This window comes from Oryzias latipes, chromosome 5 (genome assembly GCF_053564925.1).
Source record: "Oryzias latipes strain Hd-rR chromosome 5, Olatipes_Hd-rR_3.1".
Taxonomy (NCBI): domain Eukaryota; kingdom Metazoa; phylum Chordata; class Actinopteri; order Beloniformes; family Adrianichthyidae; genus Oryzias; species Oryzias latipes.
In genome coordinates this window covers 33003331-33021762 of record NC_136241.1, presented here as the reverse complement: position 1 = coordinate 33021762, position 18432 = coordinate 33003331, and the positions used below count along the sequence as shown (strand labels likewise).

At 44.0% G+C, this 18432-nt stretch overlaps 1 protein-coding gene across 4 annotated transcripts in view; it reads right to left on the bottom strand.

Moving 5' to 3' along the window:
- LOC101175150 (plexin-A1) overlaps positions 1-18432 on the bottom strand; it is a 186880-nt gene that overhangs the window by 123631 nt on the left and 44817 nt on the right. For all 4 annotated transcript variants that reach the window (XM_011475605.4, XM_011475607.4, XM_011475606.4 and 1 more), the window contains exon 3: positions 13955-14137. In XM_011475605.4, coding sequence (XP_011473907.1) covers positions 13955-14137 — 183 coding nt within the window. The remainder of the gene's footprint in view (positions 1-13954; positions 14138-18432) is intronic.

Below are 18432 nucleotides of genomic sequence, written 5' to 3'. Positions count from 1 at the left end.
GAGGCTTTGGCCCGCCCATGACAGTGGGCTGCGTCACAAACCCGAGATTTGTCAAACCGCTACTTCTGATCCATCACGACTAAAGAAATACTCAGAAAGGCAGTTTGAATCTTAAATTCTCTTGTATATGTCTTTCATCATGGGAGAAATGACACAAAAACATGATAAAAACACTACAAACGTTGTTTTCATTGGAGTGGCTCTTCAAAGCGCCAAGCGTGCCGTAACCAAAGAGACACCTGAGAGCGATCCAGTCTTTTAACCGTCCCGTTTGTGTTACATTCTATATTAGAATGTCCATAAAAAGTGCAAACACAGATAAATGAGAGAAAGCAGTTTGTTTTCATCAGGATGCTGGTTGTGGAGGCGGGGGACTTCGCTCCTACATTACCCATCAAAAAGTTGCTAAAGCTATGGAACGGGATCAATGTTACATGTTACACGTCTCCCATCTAGAGCAGGAGAAAATCCCCACTGCTTCTGCTGCGTGGGCAGAAAACTTTCAGTAAAACAAGCAGTTTTTTTTTTTCAGATCAATCCACATTCCTGCGGACAACACATTTCACCTGGTTTTTTTGCTTGGTGGACCTGGAGGTCAACTACAATAAGACCTCTTCATCAGAAGGCCCAATCGAAAGCTAATTTCCATTAAAGCTTTTTCTCTTAACTCTAATCACCTAGAAGACCAGACAATAGCCAGAGGGCATCTGAGTGCAGCCTCCTTCCAGATCAGCTCACCTCAGACCCTTTTCAATAACTCTAATTGCTTTTCGTGCCTTAAATGCACTCAAAGGTTTCAAGTGATGGTTAAGTGAGCGGTTCGTGCAAGAGCTGAGATGCATCCTAAATTGCAAAAACCAAATTCTTACGATTCTAACATTTGCAAGAGTCTTGCAGTGCCTCCACATCTCATTCTGGACACACCAAGAATGAGCTGAAAAGTCCAAAATCTTTGCATCGGCCGCAGCACACCAGCATTATGGGACTTCTTCCTTCTGTCTCTCAAACACTTTATTCCCAGCGGCAGCCTTGACCTTCTTGCCTCCTCTTCACTCCAATGCACCACTAAATGCAGCCATTTTGGCTCCCGTAGGGCCCATGATGGAGCTTCGGTCGCCTACCGGCCACATTCATACCACTCGGTTTGTAATGAAACTATGGATTTTTCATTGCAGTCCTGACACTAACTGCCTGTTTGCTGTGCATCCAGTCTCTGCTGACTTACTCAGAACGGGGGATGTGGAGATGTTCCCCGCAAACAAGAACATTTCTCTAATCTTTTCGGCTGCGGTTTTTCAACTTGATTGCATTTTCCAAGTACCGCCTGCACAACCAGCGTCAACGGGGGGTTGGGGCAACCTTCTGTCTGATGATAAAATCAGATAAAAATGGAGGCAAAAAAGGGCCTTTAAGTGTAAGATTAGATTTACTCTAATATATATATAATGAACTTAGGAAGTAAAACTCATGTTGCATTGAACAGATAAACTATCATAGTGACTGCTCAACGTATCCTGTACGTCACATATTCCTTTTTTTCTGTCCTCCCAAAGCACCCAGACAGATGCACACAGGGGTGCTCCTGACCTACAAGCCCACTTATTTCCTACCCCAATCTAAACCACCCCCCCTCCCCAGCACTGTGCTGCTGCTCCAACGTTTAGCCACACTGCAGCAACCCAGTTTCAGTGTTGTGACGGCGCTCAAATCCCACAGCGGCATCGCAAACATCAATGCCGCCCGTGACTCTATTTCCTCCTCTTCTCAGCCGCTACCCTTCATCGCCAGCCGCGGGAGCCCTGGCTACGGTTGCCACGACAACCGGGGAGCGGGCCCCGTCGCTGGGGGATTTAGAGACAAGTTGGAGTAAGGACCCGGTGTTATTGGAGCCTCATTACCGGCTGTGTGCTCGTGTGCGCTCGGCTGTGGTTGTTTGTTCGCTGGTAACGCTGGCCCCGTGACACTACAGGTCTCTGGTGGGAGTGGCCGCCCACCTCCCCTACAGCCCCACCCACCCACAAACAGCAGCGACATTGATATAAATAAAACGGTGAGCTGATTGTTATCAGCCTTTGCTTCATTTAATGACAAGTGAGCGCGATGGGTAAGGAGGATACTGAGGCTAGGAACTTGTGCACCTCTCAACGTCTCCTACACCCCCCACCCCCCCAGAGCTGCCCATATCCATTCCAAGGTTATCAGTAATCCAATAGGTTCCCCCTGGAAGCATGAGGTTTTCTAGAGACACGGCCAATATCCTGAGAGGAGGAACAGCCGGAAGGAATTCCTACCAAGTGACACGGCGGCCCATCCCTTCCTTTCCTTCATTCTTCATGACAGGATAAAGTCTCAGGAACAAACTGTTAGTCCTGACATCCGTACAAAGGAAAGCAGAAAGTTCCCATGCTGCCTCACAAACAGTCCTAAAAAAAAATAAAAAATTTGCATTTTCTATTACACACGCCGTGTGTCAGAGCCCAGGAGAGGTCCAGCAAGAGGGCCTGCTGTTATTTCTGGGTTTCTACCACTAGGTGCTGGGGGGAGTTTGCAAACTTCTGGGCTGATACCAAATTTTACAAAACTGGATTACATTCCAATTTAAACAGATTCTTTAAAATTATATTTCTTGAGGATCAATTCTACACATTTAGTCCATATCTGCATTAAACTTCTGCAGCTGTGACAACATTTTACAGACGTTTATGCCTGTTTTACTGATCGCATGTGTTGCGCTCTTGCCTTCATTAATGAATGCATGTGTTTAATAGTGTGTGTTTGTCTGCAGATCTTCTCTGGGGAGACTGTTTTCAGTGCTTTAATGAGCTTAATCCTGGAGTCGCACATGAACGCTGGAGCAGAGGGGTGTGAGGACGGCGTCTCGAGTGCAAAAAGCGGGAAAGACCGAAGAATAAAATGCAGGGTCCTCTCCCTGGCGTTTGTTACTCCCACTAACACGCCTCCATCTTGGCTGTTGGCCCCGTCGGTAGCTGGCCAGACCATTGTGAAGCCCGCAGGGAGGGGGAAACGGAATTTGAAATGGCCACAGGGCTGTCGGCGGCCAACTAAACCTATTCCTGGGAGACATGGCATTTAGACAGTAGCCACACTAAACAGCCAATTAAATGTAAAAGTGAGGGCTTAATTGGTGTTAGCCAATTGACACTGTCCATCTGATGCTTTAAAGATAAATAAAACTGGGGGGGGGGGGGGGGGGGGTCCATGTAAGATGGAAATCTGAGTCTAAAACCCACGGATTTTGGACAGCAAAATAGTCAGTTGAATGACGACTGAGATTGAGGGTGGGGGGTGGGGGCGGGTTGTAGAAAAGGCAGATTAAGTGAGAATAAGTTTAAAGGACAAAAATACTGCTGGGGGAAAATAGGTAGTTGCAGAAATGGGGGCAGTGTAACGAACGACCGGGTAAAAGCCCAAACAAATTCTGGAATAGAGAGGATGTGGCATCAGCTCAGCTTTGACCGACTCTTTGGAGAAAAGAGGAGAAGACGGCGATGAGGGAAAGCGCAGAGAGAAGAAACGTGAAGGAGAAAACTGAGAAGAGAAGCCATGGATGCAGGCATGACTAATTCATCAGTTTGAAACATCTGAACCAATGAAAGGATGAATAAATATTTAACCAAGAGCAGATGATTAGTGATTAAGTAATGCAGATGAGAAGAGGAGGAATCGAAGAGAGGAAGAGGCTGCCTCAGTGAAAGGATCTAACCTTTTGTAGGACAATAAATAATAACCTCCTAAACTGGTTTTGAAGGTATTTGAAGATAGAAATGGTAAAATCATCAAGTGGAACGGCAGCGTTTTTTCTTTTTTCTCAAAACCAAACCCCGTAACTGATCCTGATTAATGTTAAACAAAAATTCAAACTATGTAATCAAAGTGGTTAACAATATTAGTCAAGGAAATAGAAATAATATCCCATCAAGCAAACAATATGGCACAAGATTAGATCGAGGGCAGAAGAGCAACATGAGGGACCGGCTTTCCGCCTGGCTTTCAGCAGTTCCTGTGCTAACAGGATTAGCCACAGGGGGAGTCCAATATGGCTAGCAGTGGTCAGGAGTTGAGATTCGGAATGCAGGCGACTTAGTCAGCCAGCTAACATGGTGATAGTGTGGTAATTAGTTGAAACCGCAGAGTGTAAATGAGAATTGGACTGAGTGACCCCCCCCCCCCGGTTGTTCCAGACAGGAAGTACCTGCTGGTTCCAAGATGCCAGAATCCCAAAGACTTCAATAGAAAAATAAACAGCTGTTATTCAGTCATTTCATTCTTGCCAATTCTCATTTATTTTCCAGATTTTCTTTACTGTCGTTCAAGTTATTAACTAGCCAATCAGATGCCTCAATAAAGGTAGGTGGAGCCTGCTTGGCCCCACGTCCAACATTCAATGTTTGACAGATTTCGTGTCCCCCACTTTTGAGTGGTAGGGGTGTGGCCTTTCAACAAGCTCACTCCTGATTGGCGAGAGTGGTTGTCATAGAAACACTGACCCAGACCAATCACTGCTTACACAATGTCTAGCTCCAACCGGATGGCATCCATACCACCTAAAGAATGGCGATGGGCCCGACTTCATTTCATCGTAGCCGGAAGTAAACAATTTTCTTTAGGCAACGTCACTCACCTGCTCTAGTTCTCAAATACAGACAATGGTTAAATTGGAGCAATACGACATTCCAAATTTGGAAACATTTTCTCCCACTGCGTAAATATAAAAGATCCGTGATCAAGTAGACGCCCAAATGAAATTTTGTGACCCTAAAATTCTCCAGAAATATTCAGCTTTATTTCCTGCTTCCTCATAACCCAATCTGAGCACACGACAAGTGAGAGGAAGTGTTTGGATTTCTCTACACACACACGTGTTAATCATCTTAACGTCACTAAACCAGAGGAACTAATCAAAAACAATCTATTAAGAATCTATTAGAGTGGCAAATGTGTAATCTGATAAGCTCTAAACAGTAGCTTCCCATAGGAGAGGCTGTGTTTTCGTCTGCCTTCTTCAAAGCAGATTAGCTCGTTTGATAGGAGCCCACATATTCAAACCGATCATTTGATGAAATGGAGATGAAGACGCGCCTTGTTCACTTATTACTGAGATTTAGCAAAGTGCTTCTACGTCTTTCTTCTTCAAATGTTTACTCTATGATAAAAACTTGACGATTAGTTCCACTTAATGAGTTTAAGTGGCCTCTTCATAAGGATTTTAGAGGATGGAGTGAGCTGTGAAGCAATTCAAGGACAATCTCTTCTCAAATGAGTTGAGTCTGAATGCTCAGTATTGAGTGTGTATGACTAAATGTCCTGTTCATATGGAAGCCAAAGCCAAGACGAGCTCATCTACTTCTGCTAAGTCTAACCTGGCGACAAAGTCAGGATAATGTTGAGCAACATTTCCTGCATGTGAAGGAGCTCTTTTTGGCTGGTTAATCTCAAACAAGGCATTCCCTCCGGTGCCTCCATGTTTTGGTGTGTTCAGAAGAGAGTGCACCCACTGAGCCCTGGCATCCTGCCATCCACCTGGTGTGCTCTCTAGGTTGTATAATTTGGCACCGACACACACGGGCCACGACACCAAACTCCACTCACCGCATCCCGCTGCAGTGTAGAAAGTAGAGAAAAATCTCTTTGCACCCACATTTCAAAAGTCTTCAATGGAGAGCTTTATAAAACGTTGGTGTTGGGAGCCCTGGAACTATGGAGAGAAAGCTTTAAAAGCTCATTTTGAGCGACAAAATACAAGAGAATAAAAACTCCAACATACAACGCCGAGAACACATATAAGACTTTGATGTTCAATCCAGAGATGCCTAACAGAGATGACCTAGAAACTAGCTGGCCTCATCCTCCCTTGGATCATGTGAGCATCCCAGCTTGCATCCACACTTCTCTAATCTTCCCTTAAAAATGGATTCCAGCCTGGTACATTTATTATTCATCTCCTTTGCTCTTTCTTTTTTCCACTGTTTTCTTTCTCCCGGCTTTTCTTCCCCACTCTGATCTCCTCCTCACTTTGGCTCATTAACCTCTGGTAGCTGTGACTTCAGAGAGGACGTAGAGAATAAACGCCGCGCACCGCATCCGCACACTGTTGGACCGAGCTAAAGTGGATTAGAACCAAGATTATCAGACGCAGAACTTCTCTCATCAGCAACATTAACTGATTCTTAAACTGGCTGTATCCTGCGTTTTAAAGTGATTAGCGTTTAACAATTATCACAGCGCTGGTTAAATTGCTTTGTGATATCTGGCACTGAGATAAGGAGACGTACGTTCGGACGAGCAAAAAAGAAGTCATATGGCCCTTAGTGTCAGTAGTTCTTGTTAATGAGGTAAGAAATATGGGTTATCACAGCAGAAGAGACTTTGTAGGACAAAGGTGCAGAGTTAGAGACGCTGTTTTAATGAGACTGTGTGGGTGGATTCATGAACAAGAGGATGTGACGGCGCAAAATCTCTTAAGAGGACCCTCTCATTACCGTCTACCCTTCCACACCGTGCTGCGGCTCATGTCTCAACATCTGAACGAACGTGTTGCAAAGGGTTGAAAAAGGGTCCTTTTTTTTTTTGAGGATGCTAAAATCAAAAATGTGGGACATTTGAGAGCTCTGTAAGTGACCGAATAATTCGTTTTAGGGAGGAAAAATGGTGATTGCGCCATCTAACCTCAACACACCTTTAAAATGTTGTCATATTGTGCGATAGTCAAAGCGTTCCCAGTTTTAAATATGATGATGCAGTTTTTTGCCAAAATCAAAAGCCTGTCGTTTTCTAGGGCATAGTTTCTGAGGAGCAACAGAAGAGAGGGGGAACTGGTTACAGACAAAATGGCCCCCAGACATTAGTTGAAGGACGCAGACAGTTTATCAAAACTCTTTAATGTGAATAAACGGTTTAGTATGAAAGATGAGCTTAAAATGATGCAAAAAAGGATACAAACAACAGTGTTCAGATACACCGGAGCTGTAGCTCCAGATTTGACATTTCCTTCCCATCATCTATCTGTTTCCACGCTCTCCAGCAAGCTTACAGCCCCTCACAAACCAAAGCCAACCAAAAAAATGCGGAGCAATAGTGGAGCTACCAGCTGTACAGCTTTGAGCTAGATTCCAGCTCAGACGAGGAAAACCAAGATGTTCATGGACCTAGTCGTCTACGTGTGGATGAATCAGAATGGAGCGGAGCAGACTGGGGCTTACCACAGTAGCTTACATGCTTTTTGCGTCTGTTGCTGCAGTTTAACCTCACTTTTTTATATACATTAGAAAAATGGCAAAAGAACATGTTAAATTCACCAAAAAACACAATTTTCATCAAAATGGGTCTTTAGCAATGTTTTCGGGACGAGAAGACAGAAAAACTGACCACAACCTGAAGGAAACAACCACAACGTATTGTTGGACGTATTTTAGAAATGCTGCTTCTTCATCGAGGTAAGTCCAGCAACGGCAGACCAAACTCTCCTCTGCGTCTCCGCAGAAACGTGAAGGAAATGTTTCAATTCACGTAGAGAGTTTTCCTAAGTTACCACATTTGAAGACATGACAACAGATGGGAGAAAGACTCAGAAGGACTCTGCTGAGAGAATTGATAGCCTCATGCTTCAGTGGAACACATATGTGCTCACATATGGGCGCCATTAATTCTAGAGGTGGCTAATATATCAATTTAGTTCAAGTAAACCATTGTATTTGAGGAAGGACTAGAGCAGAATGCGAGGACTAGACGTGACAGTGTGGCATCTGAAGACCTTAGGTGTGTTTCTTCAGTTGTAGTAAATCTCATTAGGGGAGCTTTCAGGAACTTCAACAGGTTCTGCCGGCCCAATTAACTCTGAAAGGCTGGACTTGAAACGCTTCGACAGCAATAGCTACAAACAAACCAAACACCAGGACCGTGTTTGGGGCATTTAGCCATTCGCTGGATTCATCACCATCCAGCCGCTACACCATTCAGCCACCGTGTTTACATTCCAAACTGTCGGTTTCCTGCTTTAAACACTACAGAAGTCAATGTACAGAAGCGGAGCGACAAGGAAGAAGCAAACCGCTGCACGCCGTTTCTCTGCTGCTAACCCAACAAGGTTCAGCGCCAGAGTTCAACAGCTTTAAATGAGGCTTTAAATGAGTCAAATCTTATTTGATGATGATGGCTGGAGAACAAAACAGCTCGCCTACCAAGTAACCTTGAAGAATTTGTCTTTCTAAAGGGTCAGGTCTGTTCAAAAAGAATAAAATATAAACATAAAAGCTTAGGTGATCACAGTAGAGAAGCAGCACTTAAGTAGAGCTTGAAATAAGGTTGGGCTTGTAAAATAAATGCCCTCGATGAAGCCAAACAACACTGAGGCGCAGATACCAGCAAACACAACAACTGAATGTCTTCATGCCCTCTGTGAGACCTGCATGCAAGAGAAACTTGATGAGAAAATAGAGCACTAAATAACAAGCAGACACCTTCTAGACGTGACATCTCTTCTTCTAGACAGATGTCAATTTAAACCCGCAAGCAGCGCTGTTTGGCCCACAGGCGCTACCTGCCCTACCCCTTCTTTTTTACCTACCCTCACTGGCTGAGAGGTTGACTCTGTGCTTCAAGCCCCTCATTCTCCCCCTCTGCCCTCTGCCTTTGCCTGCCTGGCCAGACAAATTCATAAGGAAAAGAAACAGCTTTTTTTCAAAAATGGCGGTTCTTCTGTTTTTTTTCCATTTGGAGTTTTATCTCCATAGCAACCATTTTATTTTTTGCTCGCCTGGAGGTGATGAACAGATCTATGTAGATTTTAGAAGAATCAGCAAAGCTAAAATTTTTGGATCTCCTTAGCAACATTGTGTGTGTGTTTTTTTTTTTTTTGTTAATCACGCCTACATTCCTAATATACCCTATTCATATTATATGTTATATCATTTCATTTAGCTTGAGTCAACGATTCATGTATTCAATTTTCACAATATTCTGGCAAAAAAAGCAATAAATGAACGCCACTTTTGGGAGCTCGCCACGCTGATGCTGTGAAACATCTACACTTTCTAAATCCAGTGTTTTTCCCAGAGTAGCTTCCTAAAGATACTTAAGGAGTTAGGAGGCAAAATAATAAAATACCCAGGTAGGAGTTTAAATTTGTGTGTGTGTATATATATATATATATATATATATATATATATATATATATATATATATATATATATATATATATATATATATATATATATATATATATATATATATATATATATTTCGAAAATTCAAGATGGCGGGCTCTTCCTGAGGTCAAAGGTTAAAGAAACTTGGCTTGAGGTGAGATTGTGGACTTAACCTTTAGCACATGGGAAATTTTGTGATGGGAAAATGTCCACTTTTCTCCATATTGTGCAAAGATTGTGGGAGATTTTGGCCCCATAATTTCTTTTGTGTGTGTGATTATTTTAGATTTTGGTCATTTTTTTGTGTATGAAAGAAGAATTATAGTAGAAGAACTCCAGAAACAATCTGGTCCTTGCCGTCCAGGACGGCTGCGGTGCAGAAATAGAAACAGATTGGGATGGCAGTTTTAGGCATGAACCAAATTCATGGTTAAACCTCGTTAACCTGCGCTCTCCGTCGCCGTCAGGCTGCTTTCCATCTGTGGGATTACAGCTGTGGCAGCGGCCCAGGCTGAAATAACACAAAAAAGTGAAACCGTGTCCGTCTAAATAACTCAGCTTAGGCAGGAGCAGTTAGCTCATTTCCTTGAGCTGACTGCAGACCGACCGGGCAGCACTGCAAAGAAAGGACTCTTAGAAATATACCTCATGTCGTCACAGTCCAGTGAATGCTTTACCCTGGTTTACCCATAAAGAGCCAGAAAAAGCTGCCTTAAAAACCGGTTTGGAGGAGGCAAGTGCTGCAGAAAATTACAACTTTGGTTTAATATTTCAGGAATTGGTGATAAGGAAGGAGGACTGATTGCGCTACCAGGAAGAACCAACTTAGGCGGCTAAAGTTTGTGTTCAGCTCAAAGAAGGCATTTTCAGCTCCTAAGCATTCCAGCTTCTCTGGTATCTGCTCTCTTATCCGTCTCCACATCTCGATGCTCGCCCCCGTTTTCTTCCTCATCCTTTCTGTGTGTTTGCGTGACCCTGTGCAGTTGTGTGAACTAATGACCAGGAGCCCCCGAACGCCGCCACAAAGCCGCTCTCTGTTCTCGCGCCCAGGCCAAACAACTCGTGGTTCGGGTGACAGAGCCAAACAATGAGAGAAAACTACTAACAGCACATGACTGACTTTTTCTGTTTCCTTTTTTAAGGGGGGTGCCCGGTGAGCAAAGGGGATTTAAATGCAGAGCGCTGACATGCAGGGGAGCTGGACGGGCAGCTTTCTACACCAGGAGAATAACAATCATCATTCAATTAGGCCGTGACATGGTCCTCTTAATTGTGACACTGTCGGTCCCAGAGGGCTTCATCAGTGACTTCAACGCAGCAACACACACATTCAAACGACAACCTGTCACTTGTTATTAACCTCAGAAATGGTGACCGGTGCAGGTACTGCTGCAGCCCCCATCATGCCTCGCTTCATGCGTGTCAATACCGCTTCCATCTCCTCTGCGCTTAGTCCTATTTTTAATTCCGATAATGTGATACGCTTTGACACATGACTGCGCCTCAGACATCTTTCACATGTCAGGGTGGAAACCTTCCCTCCTTCTTCTCTGATAGGCTGTCAAATACGAGTTGGGGGCTGTGACAGCGCGTCTGCGGCTTCGCCTCGGTGATGCACTGATGAATGGGCACACCCAGACACCTGAGCCTGGCACGACCACAATGGACACACGGTGGGCACCGGGGGCGCCGTCCTCTGGCACACCGAGCGCGTCCACATGGCAGATGGTTCCCGCTGCCCCCTGATGGCGGCTGCAGCTGAGGAATCCTGACTCATGTCTGTGTGCAAAGAACGTGCATCCAAAAGGGAGGGAAACCTTACAATTAGGTATTGGATTATCGACTCCTTTTGTCTCCTCTACTCCGACCGCCTGTTGAGAGTGTGCATATGTGTGCGGCTGTGTGTGTCGCAGGGGCTGCTCCTGTTTTGTAATTGCCCAACAATGCCTGAAAGCGCAGAAGGGGCTGAAGGATTTGCCAAATTCACTCGTTTTTTGTTTTTTTTCTTCTTCTCCTGCACCTGATCCATCGAAAGATGGAAGGACAATGCAGAGACAGAAGTGGAGTCTGCAGAGCGGGAGGGCTGAAAAGATAAATGCAGCCAGGTGGTGGCCAAGTGGCTGGGGACAAACACAGAGAAGCCACAAAAGTGGACATCCCTTCTTCTCCTCCTCCTCCCTTCTTCTTTCTGCTTCCAACCTGCGCTTGATTTTCTTCTGCGTCCCATTAAAGCACATCTCATTAGTAAAAGCTTCCCTTGTGAGTGTGTCTGTGTGAGTGTGGCAACCAGAGCACAAAGGGACTTCATTAGAGTGCTGGCTTTAAACATGTTGTTTATGACTGCCTGTTGCTCTGGACATCCTTGAGCATCATTGTCAGTTATAAAAATAGGCTGGAAGAAGATCAGACGAGACATCAAAGCCAGAAGTCTGCTGACTGATGAATGAAAAGAGGCTTCAGGTAACATTAGCAAGGAGACATGTCGGGATCTCATCTTCATCGCTTTTCCTGGTTCCTGTCCTTTATCACTTCCTAAAGGTGCAGATGAAAGCACTTCTGTGCACCGTTCACTGCTCTCTTCTGCAGGGCAGCATAATCAACACGACACTCTCCTGAGGACGATGCAAGAACAGAAACGTGCTGCGTCAGTCCAGCCCAAGAGCTGGCAATAAAAACAAGTCCATGTCCAGGAACAACCTCAGAAAACAGCTGCATTTCCCCTTTTCCATCGCCTGTCTGTTTATGTCGGAGTCTGCGTGAATCTGCATGTCCTCCAATGTCACATTTAACAGACAGCTGCTTCGGAGAAATCTTATTTTCATCCATAAGCTGATTTTTTATTAGTGCGACTTCCTTCAGCAAACAGTTCTGTCCTAATTACGCAAACACACAGAGAGGGCGACATGGTGTAGCGCCCAGGTGACGGTCCAGAGCGTGCAGCCAATAAACAAAAGACTCACCAAAACATTTAAATAAATATAGGAAGTGTTGCCAAGCTAAGTGAATGGGTGTGACGCTGACGAATGCGCAGCACTGAATCTTAGTCAACACTCTATTGTTTGTCATCTCCTGCTTTCTCATAAACACAGACCTGTGCCACCACAGGTACACACATCATAATGCAGGGCGAGAGCGCCAAACACACAAACATGCACAAGAAAAGCGCACAAACAAGCCGGCTGATTATACATTCATAATATTGAATGGATGGCAGGTCTTGAGCAGCGAGGAGGAAAACGGGCTGAATTCTAATGAGCAACAATTCAAAGAGCGGCGTCCTCCACAGACTGGAAACACACACAGAGTAACAAATACTCAACCACATGACACTGGGAGAATCTTAATCCTGCCACTTCTGACGAGCCTCAAATGCAGGATGTCCAACAGGAAAAAGGCTCCGATGTTAACAGAACAGCAGTTTAAAACAATGCTTTTATAAAGACATTGCTCCTGCAGACACAAATCTCTTCAAACTTCATCAATCATCACTACATTCCTCCTGTTCATCTGTCAGCGGCTGCACTCACAGAAGGCCGGCCCTGAAGATTACAGCAGACTGTACAAGGCCTGGTGACACAGCGATGACCTTTGCTGTCTGAGGTGACGGGAACGGCGACCAAAGAGGCTGGAAGCCACACGCTTGCTTTTTAAAGCAGGAGAAATGAGAGTTCTTCACAGAATTTGTTCCTGCGGGCGATATCCGCCAATTTAGCAAACAAATTCATTTTCTTTGAAACCTTTCATTTTTCAGGAAAAAAAGACTTGTTTGAGTTTAATAAAACAATTTTACTTCATAAAAAGTCAAGAGAAAAATTGGAACCAAGAAAAAAAATACATAAACATCTAAAAGGTAAATCAACTAATTTAAAGAATTTCAACTTAAACTGTGAAAGTCTAAATCGAATCTATCGAGTTCTGCAGTTATACCCAGCCGGAAGAAGCTACTTAGTTACAAAGCATTAAAATCCTAAATTGTGTAAATCTATACTGTTTAAACTGTAAATATATACATTCTGTATGAGGTCTGAACCTCAGTGTAGCTGCAATTTTTCTACTAACAGTAGAAAGCAGACTTAAGCAAAATTTTAATGTAAATTTAAGATCCAATCCTAATATGTTTTCATTTACATTTCATCAACAAGAAAACCTATGGGCTTGTTGTCTGTTGTGACGCAAGAGGGCTAAAGTGCCCCTGGTTCAAGTCCTGGCTGGGGGGGCCTGACACAGAACACCAATGGGGGGCCTTTCTGTGTGGAGTTTGCATGTTCTCCCCGTGCATGTGTGGGTTTTCTCCAGACACTCCGGTTTCCTCCAACCGTCCAAAAACATGCTTCATAGGTTAATTGATTACTCTAGATTAAGTGTGCGTGTGCATGGGTGTGTGATTTGCGGCCCTGCGACAGATTGGCGACCTATCCAGGATGTCCCCAGTCTTAGCCCACAAGTGGCCGGGATAGGCTCCGGCAGTCCCGTGACCCCGAAAGGGAACAAACGGTTTAGAAGATGAACAAGACGTCGTCTAACGAGATCGTTACCATATCAAATAAATTACATTTCCTCAGGAAAATCTGCCTTCCACGCCCCTAAGCTCCAGATCTCAAACAACCACATCCAGGCCACACTGAGCTTTTTTTTCCAGTGACTAAGAAAAAATTGGAGACACTGGTGAAAGATGAACCCATGTGGGCACCTGTTATCTAAATATCCAATCCCAAATGTGATGAACACTCTATTCAGTTCACATGATAAAGAAAAAATCATGTCTGCATTACCAAAAACCATCACAGTACCTTCTTGAGCTTTCCATTACGCGTGCCCACAAACGCCACGGTGTTGCCTCGGTAGTCGTACGCCGCCACCGAGGTCATGCCATCCTCCTTGTCTATGTAGAGAGGAACGCCCTCAATGGGGCTGGTCCCCCCCAAAGGCTGGTTGAAGTCCTGACCGCAGAAGTCGTCGTCGATCTGCAGAGGCTGGAAGGAGGAGGAGAACAGAAGAAAAACTTTAACGGAGCGTTGAAACTCGTAGCGACGCGATGACAAAACCCAAACATGAGTCGTTTTGTTGTGTGAGATGATGTGAGGCTTTCCAGAGACTTTATTACACACTACAGTTTATCTAAAGCTTTATTTGCAAAAAGTAGTTTTCTCATTTCCCAGACAAGTTTATCTCATTTTGTGAAAAAGGACAACTTGAGCAGGTTTAAACCTCACTACAAAGACCAGATCAATGTCAGGAGTTGAACCGTTGAACTCGGGCACCTACAGCGCGCGCCCAAAGCGCATCACGCGAGCAACTACAAAGCCTTGGCGTCTGCATGCTTACTGCGACCTTCTCCCAGTGGGACTGCAGAGAGGCCCGTTGGTGCACCATCTGGATATAATGCTTTGATTCTGTCGTCTAACACGATAAGCAGGTTATTCAAAGAAAAGGCCTGTTCAGACACTCTTTCCGTCAAGCAGGATCCCGCCACGCTAGGGCTCTTCACTTTGGAGTGCCAGGTCACTGTGGTGACACGGCAGTAATGCCGGCCACCATGTGACAATATCCAGAGCATTCCAGAGTCACGAGGGGCCCGTCACCCGAGGCAATTCACTGACCCAGATGATCCCTTAACCAGTCACCATACACACTCACTCAGTGTCTAATCAATGAAGAAGGGTTCAAGTACCACAATGAATGAATGAAGGCCTTTTTGATGAGGAGGGCTGTGTTAAACTAACACAGTTCGCCTTTTTTGCATGGATTCTTTAGGGTATGATTAGTGTTAAATTATTATTGCTCTATTATTCAATTAATGACAGCAACATTGATGAATAACTGAGTTTTTTGTGCTTTCCATATTCTATCTTGATATCTACGTAGATTTAAAAAAACACACACAAACCTTGACTAGGGAACAAATAAAATCTGAGTTGGTTAAAGTCCCACCTGATGCCCTATCAGTTTTTTTATATTTGAACTATTTTTAAAGTCTATTAATTATGATTATGTTGATTTAGGCCAAAATCTAAAAACTTGTTGTTTTCTAGGACATAGTTCCTGCAGAGCAATGGTTCATTAAAAATTCACCTTTAAGTTGTAGGCAGGACAGTTGGCGCATTTCCCAACTTCCCATCATCCATCTGCTTACACTCTCTCCCACTAGCTCACAGCCCCCACACCCCCAAGCTAACATTACCGGTGCAAAAGCAATGTTGGAGCTATCTGGCAGTAAGGTTTTGGGCCAGATTCCAGCTCAGACGAGGAAAACAGAAACCCAAAAGGATCTATTTGTCTGACCGTGCATTCATCAGAATGGAGTGGAGCAGGAAACTTGTGGCTCGCCCAACATAAGCTCATAACAGCATTTTTTTCGCCTGCTTCTGATTCAAATCCAATTTAAAGCTTAATTTTCCTTTAAATATCTCCTCCAACATCTTAAAAATGCTACAGGAACATGTTAAAAACACTAAAAACATGATTTTTTTTTAAAGGAGTGGGTCTTTAAATGAACACCACAACTAATTCCCTTTAGTCGCTGCCTCTCCAGAATTGTTGCTGAAAGGCAACAAATGCAAAAAAGAAAAGTCAAACTAATGGACGTCAATGTGCTACAGAGGCAGAAAAACACATTTGCTCGTTGATGCACACTTACACTTGGGGAGTGTGTAAATAGCAGTGTAATCCACAGACTTATCACTACATCATCTGATTGATCCACACAGGAGAAAAGATAACACCCTCTCCCTCACAGCCTCTCCCTCTTGATCCACCTAAATTGCCTGCAGCTCAGCACACGTCAATAAAATGCTATTTTGCCTTTTTTCCACCACCTCATCCTTTTCACCGTCTGCTTTCAGCAGCTCCGGCAACAGGGTTAGCTTCAGTCTGCACTGCTTTTTTCCGGCCTCCGTAAGCCTCCCTCTGCCTCCACAGCCCAGTAGGTTCTGCGACCCTCTCTGAGCTTCTTGTTTTCCTAAAGCAGCAGCTATCGTCTCATGCCGACACGGTGACCCTCCTGTTTTTTTTTCCCTGTCATGTCAAATGCTAAAAGCAACATTTTAGTGGAAGTCTCTGTTCACACCTGATCAGGGAGGTGACAGACACAACCACAGCTTTTAAAGCCATTACCTCAAACAACTTTCTTCTGAAGCGTCCAATAGCTGGAGGGGAAAATCTGCACCTCGACACAAAGGCGACTGACAGAAAACGCACTATGACAACCGCACAAACAGAGGCAGTCAGAAAGTGGAACCTATAGTTTGGGTTCTGTGAACGTGTCCATTCAGCTACAAGGACCGAAATCACGCCTGTCATCTTCTCATAACAACCTCAGAGCACAAGAGTCAGCCCTGCACGGTCAGAGCCTGAGGGAGACCAGCTGAAAGGGTTGATCCGCCAGCTTTGAAGATGGGAAACGGTCGAAAACGCTGGACAGTTTCCAAACTGAGAAAAAAAAAGTGTCAAAACTTACAGCATCAATCCACACATTAACAATCGCACATTAGCAGTCTATATGGGTCTCTCTGGAGCCCAGCGGGGCAAAGGTGCTAAAGCTTTCCTGTTCGTCTGGAGCCTTAACAGCACAAATCAGCATGGAATAAAAAGGAGTTTCCCTTGAGGTTGGAAAACATTTTTCAGGGGCAACATTCTAAGTTAATGCACTAAAAGATTCCCACGAGAGTCAGGGCAAATATTGAGTGTGGAAAAATTATTTCTGGCTGGAGAAAGTGTTTAAAGCTCGGCAGGCTTTTCACAGAGCCCGGGATGAAAGAGCGCAGGCCAACATCCATCCGCAGACGCTGGCAGTCGGGTCCTGGGAGGCACAAGAGGACGATTCTTGTTTTGATTTGCTGCATTTGTGTTCGTTTTTCAAACTAATCTTTTACGGTTTTAGATTATACTTCTTCAACAGATTTCATTTTGTTTGCGTTTACACTGTTCACATACTTGTACCACAGGGCTTTGGACTAATCATTCATCCCATTTGTCCTACAGGTATGATGTTAATTTCATTGTACGCTGATGACACAGTGATGATACAAACCAGCAGCAAAAACTACAAACGTGTTACGAACAACGTGTCTAGCCTGACTTTTTTGATTCCTTAAAATGAAATCTTTCTTCAGGCATCTTTATGAGTAATCTTTGGGTCAAAATCACCACAATTCATTTTGTTGTTTAAAAACATCTTCTTTAACAATCATCTTTTGATCGATTTTCAGTGTTTCCAGTGGTATTATGTTAAAAACACCAGAATCAAAATGTAAGCATGGCTTTCTATCACCAGTGTAACGCTGCAAAACTCGGAGGCCTTTTCTTACTGAGTGATGCTGAAAAACAGACCCATTCCTCGCTTTAGACCTGTTACAACACATTTAGATCAGTACCTAAACCCTTCAGCCGACGCTAAAATGAACGGTCCAAGTCCTCAACGATTCAACTAGTAGAGAGATTACTTCTCAACAGTTTTTTTCTCTAAATTTAATGCAAATTCAATGTAGAAAACACTCAACTTCTCCTACTTAAATCTAAAGCACTTAGTAGTGCAGTACTGTTGCATAAAAAGCCTCATTCTTTCACATTACCACACAAGAACTCTTTGCTGATACTGATTTTCAGTATTCAGTTTCACCAACCAGTCATTTGACATCTACCAGATTGACCTGAAAGCTGCAGACAGAGGATGTGAGGTGCACATGCACAAGCCCCGAATGAGTCCCTGCAAAAACTTCAAAGTCACATGTGGCGATGATTCACCCTTTTTTCTACTGAAAGACGCAGCGGTGCAGTCATCGGTGTGGCACCAAACACACATCTCAGTAAACAATGCCGGTAACTGAGCGCAGATAAGCACTGCCTGGCCTGCGCCGAAGGAAATTGTTGAATAATCGCTCCCCTATGATTGCTATTTTTTAACGCTCTGCGTCAGAAAAAAATATGACTGGCACAATAACCTCAAGTGGGATCTGTAAACAGTCACCAGCACTCGGTATAAATAAACACAAGGAAGCAGAATACTATACAGGCTTATGTAAAGGCACATTCATGGTGTGGTTGACTGCAGTTGTGAAAGTAAACATGACAAACACAAGACATCTATTTATGCTAATACTCCGGGAAGCTTTCAATAGGTAACATGTTTTTCTGCAGGACTCATGTAGCCAACTATGGCAGAGAAGCTATGCTTGTCTGGATATGCATCAAAGACCTGTGTTTTCAATCTTAAAGTTCTTTTTTTGTGAAATTAACATCAACAAAATGAACCAATTCGTTCTAAACAGGC